Source organism: Triticum aestivum, chromosome 3B (genome assembly GCF_018294505.1).
Source record: "Triticum aestivum cultivar Chinese Spring chromosome 3B, IWGSC CS RefSeq v2.1, whole genome shotgun sequence".
NCBI classification, from domain to species: Eukaryota; Viridiplantae; Streptophyta; class Magnoliopsida; order Poales; family Poaceae; genus Triticum; species Triticum aestivum.
Genome location: NC_057801.1, coordinates 591,442,203 through 591,452,770, shown reverse-complemented (window position 1 = coordinate 591,452,770; position 10,568 = coordinate 591,442,203). Strand labels below are relative to the sequence as shown.

General features: G+C 46.8%; 1 protein-coding gene across 1 annotated transcript; it reads right to left on the bottom strand.

Moving 5' to 3' along the window:
- Nucleotides 1-6,867: 6,867 nt before the first annotated feature.
- On the bottom strand, nucleotides 6,868-7,947 carry LOC123065821 (protein MIZU-KUSSEI 1-like). The gene has a single exon (XM_044489034.1). It carries the CDS (start codon nucleotides 7,894-7,896, stop codon nucleotides 7,072-7,074), a length of 825 nt encoding a protein of 274 aa, XP_044344969.1. The 5' UTR covers nucleotides 7,897-7,947; the 3' UTR covers nucleotides 6,868-7,071.
- Nucleotides 7,948-10,568: the final 2,621 nt, after the last annotated feature.

Sequence of the window (10,568 nt, the reverse complement as noted above, 5' to 3'; positions counted from 1 at the left end):
AGATTTCAGCACCATTGCTGCACCTCTCAATGAGCTTACAAAGAAAGATGTGCTTTTTCTTTGGGGTACCGCACAGGAAGAAGCCTTCACGGTATTGAAAGATAAGTTGACACATGCTCCTTTACTCCAACTTCCTGATTTTAATAAGACTTTTGAGCTTGAATGTGATGCTAGTGGAATTGGATTAGGAGGTGTGTTATTACAAGTTGGCAAACCTGTTGCATATTTTTCTGAGAAATTGAGTGGGCCTAGTCTGAATTATTCTACTTATGATAAAGAATTATATGCTCTTGTTCGGACTTTAGAAACATGGCAACATTATTTATGGCCTAAAGAATTTGTTATACATTCTGATCATGAATCTTTGAAACATATTAAAAGTCAAGCTAAACTGAATCGAAGACATGCTAAATGGGTTGAATTCATTGAGACTTTCCCTTATGTCATTAAACACAAGAAGGGAAAAGAAAATGTTATTGCTGATGCATTGTCTCGTCGCTATACTATGCTTTCACAACTTGACTTCAAAATATTTGGTTTAGAGACCATCAAAGATCAATATGTGCATGATGCTGATTTTAAAGATGTAATGCAGAATTGTAAAGAAGGAAGAATGTGGAACAAGTTCGTCGTTAACGATGGATTTGTGTTTCGTGCTAACAAGCTATGCATTCCAGCTAGCTCTGTTCGTCTTTTGTTGTTGCAGGAGGCGCATGGAGGAGGATTAATGGGAAACTTTGGCGTGAAGAAGACGGAGGACGTACTTGCTACACATTTCTTTTGGCCAAAGATGAGACGGGATGTTGAGCGTTTTATTGCTCGCTGCACTACATGTCAAAAAGCTAAGTCACGACTCAATCCTCATGGTTTATATATGCCTTTGCCTGTACCTAGTGTTCCTTGGGAGGATATATCTATGGACTTTGTTTTAGGTTTACCTCGAACAAAGAAGGGGAGGGATAGCATATTTGTTGTCATGGATAGATTCTCGAAAATGGCACACTTTATACCATGTCATAAAAGCGATGATGCTGTTAATGTTGCTGATTTGTTTTTTCGTGAAATTATTCGCTTTCATGGTGTGCCAAATACTATTGTTTCATATCGTGATACTAAATTTCTTAGCCTCTTTTGGAGATGTTTATGGGCTAAGTTGGGGACTAAACTGCTTTTTAGTACTACTTGTCACCCCCAAACTGATGGACAAACTGAAGTAGTCAATAGAACATTGTCTACTATGCTTAGGGCTGTTTTGAAGAATAATAAGAAAATGTGGGAGGAATGCTTGCCTCATATTGAATTTGCTTATAATCGTTCATTGCATTCTACTACTAAGATGTGCCCTTTCGAAGTTGTGTATGGTTTCCTACCTCGTGCACCTATTGATTTGTTGCCTCTTCCATCTTCGGAGAAGGTTAATTTTGATGCTAAACAACATGCTGAATTGGTTTTAAAAATGCATGAGTTAACTAAGGAAAACATTGAGCGTATGAATGCTAAATATAAACTTGCTGGAGATAAGGGTAGAAAACATGTTGTGTTTGCACCTGGAGATCTTGTTTGGTTACATTTGCGTAAAGATAGATTTCATGATTTGTGCAAATCAAAGCTAATGCCACATGCTGATGGTCCCTTTAAGGTGTTAGAGAAAATAAATGATAACACATACAAACTTGAGCTGCCTGCAGATTTTGGGGTTAGTCCCACTTTTAACATTGCAGATTTGAAGCCTTATTTGGGTGAGGAAGATGAACTTCCGTCGAGGACGACTTCATTTCAAGAAGGCGAGGATGATGAGGACATCAATACCATTGTTACACCCACAGGCCCTGCTGCTATACATACTGGACCAATTACTAGAGCTCGCACACGCCAACTAAATTACCAGGTACTTTTGTTTCTTGGTAATGATTCTAATGCTCATGAGAATATGATGCTGCCTAAATTGGATACATTTGTTTTGCTTACAAATGAAGGGCCTAGCTTGGAGAAGGATGACATTGGAGCAAGCGAAAGCATGGAGATGATGGCATGCGCAAGGGGAATAAGAACGGAGTTACGAGTGATGATTTCAGGTCTTTGAAGCCACCATAACGAGTGCATGAAGCCTTGGACGAAATATACAAGATGTCACTTCATAAATTTCGTCCAGAGGCTATTATAGGTGCTGCGTCACCTTTTTATTGGGCCAGGCCCATGTAATTTCGAAATACATTAGTATAGGCTATTTTTAGAGTCTGTATGTGTGGGGAAACAAGAGATAGGGTTGATTTCGGACCCCTCCACCAAGGGCCACGAAATTCCCCCTCTCTTCCTCCATATATACAGCCCTTAGGGCACCGTTTAGACTTTGGGTTTTGTTTAGATCAAAGTTCGCCATAGCTGCAACTTCGCGTACTTCGTTTGTATTCAACGACCAGACAAAGGCGTCACAGAACCCCACCTTGATCAATAAAACTTTCATCTTATATTCGCAATATCCAGATTGCAATCTCAGTTTCTTGCTTGTTCTTCATTTGCTCGCAGGAAACAGACCCTCGTGGTCAGGTTGATCGTGCTCCGGCGTGTTCAATAACCTCTCGGAGTTGGTTTAGCGATTGCTAAGGCGCGATGTCCTCGCACGTTCGTAGTCGGATCGTCAAAGTCGACTTCCACCAAAGCGATATCCATCATCTCATCGAAAGACGGGACACCTTTGCCCCTATGATACAATCGAGCAAGACAATATGGACATTTGGGTCCTTGTGGATACACCTCCAATTCTTCTCCCATGTGAGCTTAACATAGTTATTAAGTAATTTATATTGTTTATTTCAAAATAGTTGACAGCTTATTTTCATTCTTCAAAGAATGTGCTGAAGATGGTAGACAAAACCCACTACACCGATGGCTCCGAATTAACTTATAAGGAGAAAAATCATCTGATCGCATTTTGTACTGATCTTGAGAATTACAATGTCTACAATCGAACTCCTCAACATTATGGTCAATACGTGCCACTACTGCACGTGTTGAACTACAGTAACTACCATGGAGATACCCTGGTAAGATTTTTTACTATTACGACATCCGCGCATCTTTTTGCATACTTCTAAAACTAGTGCATCATTGCTAACTACGAAGTTATTACTATGTTTTTCAACAGATAATCCCGAATGATTGTGTGCCTCATCTGATGTATACGCACGGTCGCCTTGATGTTTTGAACATACAACTAGGTCGTCCTACGAATCTCAACTGTCCATACCGGATTTCTAAAAGAAGTGGAGAGATGACAATCAAAGAATGGAAAAAATGTATGGACAGTCGTAAGGAGCTTCTTGGAAGTAAAAGGAGGCGAAGCGCAAGAATTGGAGAAAGGATGATCTCCATTCTTCATAATGGAGAGTCAGGGTCCATATTGTTTTATGTTATTTTATCTTAAGTGTGTTTAGGTCTACCTGATACTGATGATGTGCTAAGAAAAATTATGTAGGGTTGGGTTCGATGACTATGAGTATGATGATCGTATGACTTGTTATTAATAACGAGTAGAAGTTGTATGATGATGCATGATTAGTAGGACTTGTTATTATATATGATGATGTATGATGCGAGCATGAAGAGTTATTATATATCAGCGGGTGAAATGAACATAGCAGTAGCGTTGGTAAACCAAGCACGAAGATAAGAAAGGACACTTCTCTCTATTAGCTAGCTAATAACAACCTAAATTAACCCCCAAAACCCCTAAACCAGCCACTTAAAAAAAACTCAGCTGCGGCCAGCTTCTGACGCGTGGATGCCTTTTGGTCCCGGTTTATGTCACCAACCGGGGCCAAAGGCCCCCCTGCCTGGGCTGCCCGCAGCGGCCACGTGGATGCCCATCTATCCCGGTTCATGTAAGAACCGGGACTAAAGGGGGGAGGCATTAGTAACGACCTATTAGTTCCAGTTCAAGAACCGGGACTAAAGGCCCTTACGAACCGGGACAAATGCCCTGTTTTCTACTAGTGGGCGTTGACGGGAGACTATGAGCGTGGGCAGCTGAGGATGAGCGCGGGTGGTGCAAGGTGGCCGTTGTTAGAAGGGAGAGAGAGGGATTGATGGAATTGTTGATTGTATTGCTTGAGCCTCGTGGGCATATATATAGGAGTATATGGTCATCTTGGAGTACATGGCAAGGTAGAATAAATCCTAGCTATCCTATGTTTCCTAAATAATCATTATACTTCACATCCCCCTGTAGTCACAACGATAGCGACGCGGATGGTGAGACTGGAGAAGAATCTAAAAGTAAGCCAACAGACCCCCTCCCCTCCCCCCCCAGTCGTAAGGATCGATGCATCACGGAAGTCGTGGCTGAAGTGGAAACCGACGAGGTTGCTCAAGCAAGGCGATAGCCCTTTTGTGCCGAGTTCGAGGTAGCCGAGAGCGGAGGGTGGTGTAGTCGTGGTCGAGGTAGCCATGCGAAGAATGTCATGGTCGGTGTCGAGTCGGGGTAGCCAATGTCGAGGAAGTCGCCGTGGAGCCGCAGACGCAAGGAGGCGCCGAGTTAGTCATGGGCACAGTGGTATCGAAGTAGTGGTGCGCCAGGAAGATGATGTTTCTGACGAGGCGTCGCGCCGGGTTTGCCAAACCCGGGGACACGTCGTAGACAAATGCATGCGACTGTGTTACCAGCATCAGGCATGCGTAGACGGGCAAAAACGAAGTTGACGAAGCGCTGCACCAGGCTTGCCAGGCTCGGGGATGCGTCATGGACGAAGGCACGCATCGCTGTTGCCAGCACCGGGCATGCGTAGACGAGGGACCTGCATGAGCTGTACGACATGTCGAGGAGTTGGAGGGGCCAGCAGATAAGGAGACTCGACGATGGTTGTGGGGCCAATAAGCATGAGGCCGATGTCACCAACGGTGGTCGGAGTAGACGAAGTGGCCGGGGTAGATGACGACAACGTTGGCGATAGGCTGGTGCTGGACGAAGATGAAGGGGGTGGACGGGCGGCGGCTATGGAGGTAGCAACGGCGGCGCCCGAAAAAGAGTGGCAGCGGCGGCTTGGTTAGGAGTGTGGTGGCGGTGCTCGAAGTAGGCGAAGGAACCCGACAGCGTGACGAAGACCGGCGCGGACGATGGCTTTCTCGCTCCGAGGGAGGCGGCATGGCGCATACCACGGGAAGTCAACGCGCAGTGACGACGGAGTAGAGCATGGGCCGCGACGCTACGGCCCGAAGGGGCAACGCAGCGGCGACAGCAGGTCGGGCGACGGCGGGAAGACCTAGGGGTGGCGTGGACCCGGTGCCACGTCGCTACGGCCCGAAGGGGCAGCACATCGGTGATGCGCGTGTCAGTGATGCCGCGGGGACGGCCTCAGGCGGCGGCGGTGGCCGTGTTCCGCGGCGCTACAGCCCGAAGAGGAAGTGTACCGCCGGCTCGCCGGTCGGGGCAGTCGTGGGAAGAACCACTGGCCGGAGGCGACGGCCCAACGGGAGGCCGTGTGGACCGCGTGCCCTGGCGCGTCGGCCCTAAGGGGCGCGACGCAAGGGCGGCGGTTGTAGCTACGGGGATAGCCGGCGGGAGGATCTCGAGGCAGCGATATGGATCATGGTTCGTGACATGACATCCCGAAAGGGCGTCGGCGGCAGCGGTGTGCGGGTCGGGGCAGCCGGCGGGAAGACCTCAGGCCGGCGACGCAGCGGTCCGAAGGGACGACGTGCCGGGAACCTGTGAGTCGATCAGTGGTAGACACGTGCTCGGGGACATGCTTGGCAAAGACAGACGCGTGATCGGTTGATCAGACCGACGACGGCGTTGTACGCATCATGGCGGAGACAACGCGCACATCGGATTCGATGGCAACATTGTTGATGATGTCCTGGGCGACGACGACGAAGACAGACCGGCGATGGAGACAGCGCGAACAAGCGACCAACAGCAACGCACGAAGACGTCCCTTGGACGGCGGGTCCACCCTTGCCGCGCGGTTGATGACGAAGCGGTCGGTGTTTAGTCGACGCCGATGTCGAAGTAGAGGCGCGGGGGTCGACGGCGGCGGCGGGCGACGAAGATCGATCTTAAATCGGAAAAGCAAAAGGTAAGCGCCGATCAAAGCGACCAGTGAGAAAGAAAAACTCGGGTCAAGAGATTAGGAAAAAGACTCTCTAGGCCAGCCGGTCAACACGACCGGCGGGAGAACCCTGTTAGGTACGGGCGGTGCGGCCCCCGGCGGCGGTCATGGAGGCCGGCCGCCTCAGGGGCGATGCGCGGAGCGGAAGCGGCAGGTGGCGGCTAGGGTTGATTTGGTTAGCTAATACCATGTTAGAAGGGGGAGAGAGGGATTGGTGGAATTGTTGATTGTATTGCTTGAGTCGATGTTTGTTGTTTTTCCCGTCTGTTTGTCTAGTTGATCGTGTGTGCTGCTACTCTGCCTTGTGGCTTTATCTATAAAGTCGGACGCAATGCATTTTTTCTAAAAAAATTGCTTGAGTCTCGTGGGCATATATATAACAATACACGGTTATTTTAGAGTAGAAGACAAGGTAAGATAAATCCTACTCCAGGTTATATTATGTTTGCTAGTGAACATTATACTCAACAGCCGTCAAGCGCGGGCGAGCGCGTGGCGGCCGGCGAGCGCGCAGAAGCATGAAGTTGAAAGTGAGGCGGCCTCAGTCTGGGGCGTTGACGCGCGCTTGATCGGACGGTAGCACTACCCTTACTCTGTTGTAGCATTTGAGCGTTTGCGAATCCTTGAGAAAAAGAAGATCGATCATGATGCTGCGAGAAGAGAATGCAAACAGCTTTCGAGCTTTCGTTCCACTTGAACAGATCTTGTCTTTCATTTGTTTTCAAATTTGCTAGTTCAATCCTAAATGCATCAATTCCACAAACAAAAATTTTATTCTTCAATAATGCTGCTTCTACACGTGCTTAGAAAATGAGTCTTTGGGGCGAAGGCAACTAGTAGTATCATAAGTATCATACAAACAAAAGCACACTGGCACCTCCCATTTTAACCCAGACAACAAAATCAGCCTCAGAGTTCCAAAATCTCAGTAATGCAAAAATCAGAACTGTCATAAGCTTGATCATCATATCCTAATGAAGAAGATGCTAAGCTCTGGGCCATTGTTCCCATCAGGGTTGAGCATGTACAGCGACTCGGAGTCCCGGGACCCCACCACGCGGTCGAAGCGCGCGCGCATGTACGCCAGGTCGCCGGCCTCCTGCCCCTCGGCGGTGTCGCAACCCATGACGTCGTTCGGCAGCACGCCGGCGCCGACCGACACGGTGCGCAGCAGCTGCATGACCGTGAGGTCGTCCTCCGTGGGCTCCCGGCGCATGGCGTACCCGATCTTCCGCCCGTTCACGTAGGCCGTCCACAGCGGCTCGTCGAGCAGGCGCGTGCGGCCGATGCCGGCGCCGGCGCCAGGCGGCTTCTTCTCGCACTCGAGAGCCACGCGCAGGTGCTCGGCGCCCATCTCCTGCATGAACCTGCCGGTCTGCATCGCCAGCTCCAGCAGCAGGATGGGCACGCTCCCGGGCGTCTCCTGCACCGCCAGCGTCACCCGCGCCCTGCGGTACCCGAACAGCGTCCCCGTCGTGCGCGACGCGCCGCTGACGTGGCCGTCGTGCATCCGCGACGGCCCGCCGTGCCGCGGGACGATGCCGTGGAAGCGGCACGCCGGGGCGAGGATCGGGAGGGACCGGAACAGCGCGCGCACGGCGCGGATGGCGCGGAGCGAGCGCGCGGCCGTGCGGCGCTGCTTCTTCTTGGACGGCGGCGGGGTGAGCGTGATCGCGGGCCTGGGCGAGGGCGGCGGCAGCTCGGAGTACGCGCCGGGAGTGCGAGGCGTCCCCGGGGCGTGCAGCGGCGACATCGGCGGGGTGGACTGCGGCGTCGCGTACCGTATCATGGCCGTCGCCGGCTTGGTGGTGGACGCGTTCGTTGCCGAGATAGCGCGATGTTCTGGCATCGTCCTGTGATGCTTTGAGGACAGGGCCCGGGGTTTTTGAGATGGTGTCTCGTTGGCTTAGGTTGGTGGAATGCACGTACGCGAAGGTATGATGAGGCATGCACGATGGATTTACTTCATTTTTTTCTGGTCAAGGGACTGCTTTTTTCCAGGTTCTTCTCCATTCATGTATATTTTGATGCTCATTTTATAGAGAGAAGCTCCCGGTCCCGGTGCCTCTTTGGGGGTACTTCTAAAATTTGCGAATCTCTTTGGGAGTACTTGCGTTATGAACTTCCTTTGTTTTATGAAAATTGTGTATACATTTTCGCTTTTCCTATATGTCATATGGCTGATTTTTTTTTTGTTCTACGAGTCACTTTCTACTTTGCACGACGCCGAAGGCGGGGACTGTGTGACGAGTGCCGGCCACGGCGAGGCCGAGCCAGGACCTCGCCGAACCCGCGAACGACCCTGCGAGCGGCAGCGAGCTACGGTGTCCCAGGTGGAGGCGAGGAAGAAACTTAATGTGGGGGGGGGGGGGGGGGAGGGACGAGGGGGAGGGGGTGTCGTGAGGGTTTAGAGAGATGGTCGGGGCGGTAGCCAGAACCTACGTTGGGGGAGGTTGAGTGGAGGACGAGGTGGTCCGCGTCAGCGCCGACCGTCCGTGGTACCAAAGACAGGTGGATGGCCTGGTCGGTTGGTGCCGCATGGAGGAAGAAGAAATGGAGGGAAAAGACCAACGGTGTGCAATCTAATTCTAACCGCTGGATGATTATTAGATGGTCTTGATAAAAAGTGACTGGTGTGAAATGTTTGTTTGGATAACTGACTAATATATGCTCGCATACATTTTTATACAACAAACTGGAATTATCACGGGAGCTATATCTCGCTTATAGCAAGATGCATGCTCCCCTCGTGTGGGTATTCGGTCGTCCCATTTTTTTTCATCGATGGCAACTCGCTCGGCTTCGCCTGATCGCTTGGATTTGTTCGTTCACTCAGATTTCCTCATTGGTTTTCCGCACTTTCCCTTTTTTATCATTTTCTTTCATTTTTTCTGGGGTTTCCTAGTTTTCCTGTTTTTCATGTTTCGTTGTTTATTTCCTCGGTTCTTTTTGTTTTTTTATCGGTTTTCTTCATATTTTTTGTTCTAGATTTTCTTTCTTTCTTCTTCTTTTTTTCTTTGGTTTTTGGTTTCTTTCTTTGTTTTCAATGCTTTTTTTATTTTTATTTTATTTATCATTTTCACTGTTTTCCATTCTTCTTGCACTTGTATCTTCGATTTTCTTTTTCTGTAGTTTCTTTATTGGCTTTCATTGTTTTTTTATTTTTCTTTCTACCTTTTTCATATATGTCAAGAACATTTTTAATACATGTTTAACAATTTTAAAATACAAATATAGCATTTTTCTAATACATGGTCAACAGTTTTTATATAATATTTTAAAATCTTCAAATGCTTCATTAACATTTTATTCAAAGACGAGCACCACTTTTTTTTTAATACATGTTCAACATCTTTTATACACATTTTAACATTTTCCAATGTGTGATTACATTTTTAAATATAAAATTAACATATTTTAATGCATGGTAAAAAAATCGATACACATTTAACTTTTTCAAATGCATGATTAATACTTTCAAATATTTGTTAAACATTTTTAAAAATGTTTTATTAACATTTTTTGCTAAATACTCCCTTCGTCCCAAAATTCTTGTCTAAGATTTGTCTAAATACGGATGTATCTATGTATCTAGAAAAATCTAAGACAAGAATTTTGGGACGGAGGGAGTACATGCTCAACTGTTTTCACACACATTGTATATTTTTGTATACATTTTTTATATACATGAGAAACATTTTCTTAATACGCATTTAACATTTTTCAAATGCTTGGTTAAAATATTGAATACATGGTCAACATTTTTTTCTATACACATTTTCAAGTGCTTGGTTAAAATAATATAATATTAATATTTTCTGAAGACTTGGTCAACATATTTTCTATGCACATTTTAACATTTTCAAATTCTTGATTAACTTTGTTTCAAATACAAGTTTGACATTTGTTAATACATGGGCAACATTTTCTCTATACTGATTAACATTTTTCGATTACTTGCTTAACATTTTTTTTAAATGCTTGAATAACATTTTTACATACATGATTAACTTGTCACACACATTATATATTTTTTGTACACATTTTTCATACCCATTAGAAACATTTTCTTTATACATATTGAACATTTTATAAATGCTTGGTTCATATTTTTCAAAAAAGTTTATGTAAAATGTTTCTTGTAATATATTTATTTTGAACATTTGAAAGTATAAACAAGAATAAAAGATGAAAGAGCAAACAAAATCAAAAACATGAGGGAAAAAACCAGGCCATGGCTTCCCACGCGCCTGGGCCAGCCCATCAAGGGAGACACCTGACGCGAGAGCAGGGTAGATCTCGCAATAAGCAAGACTTAGCGCTGCCCTGAGATTACATCCCAGCACCTTCGCAGAGAGAGATAGTAATAGTTGTTTTTATTTTGAGAATCCGATAGTAATTGTTTTATGTCCCAGCACCTTCGCAATAAGAGAGAGAGTGATTAACTGTTTAGTGCACATT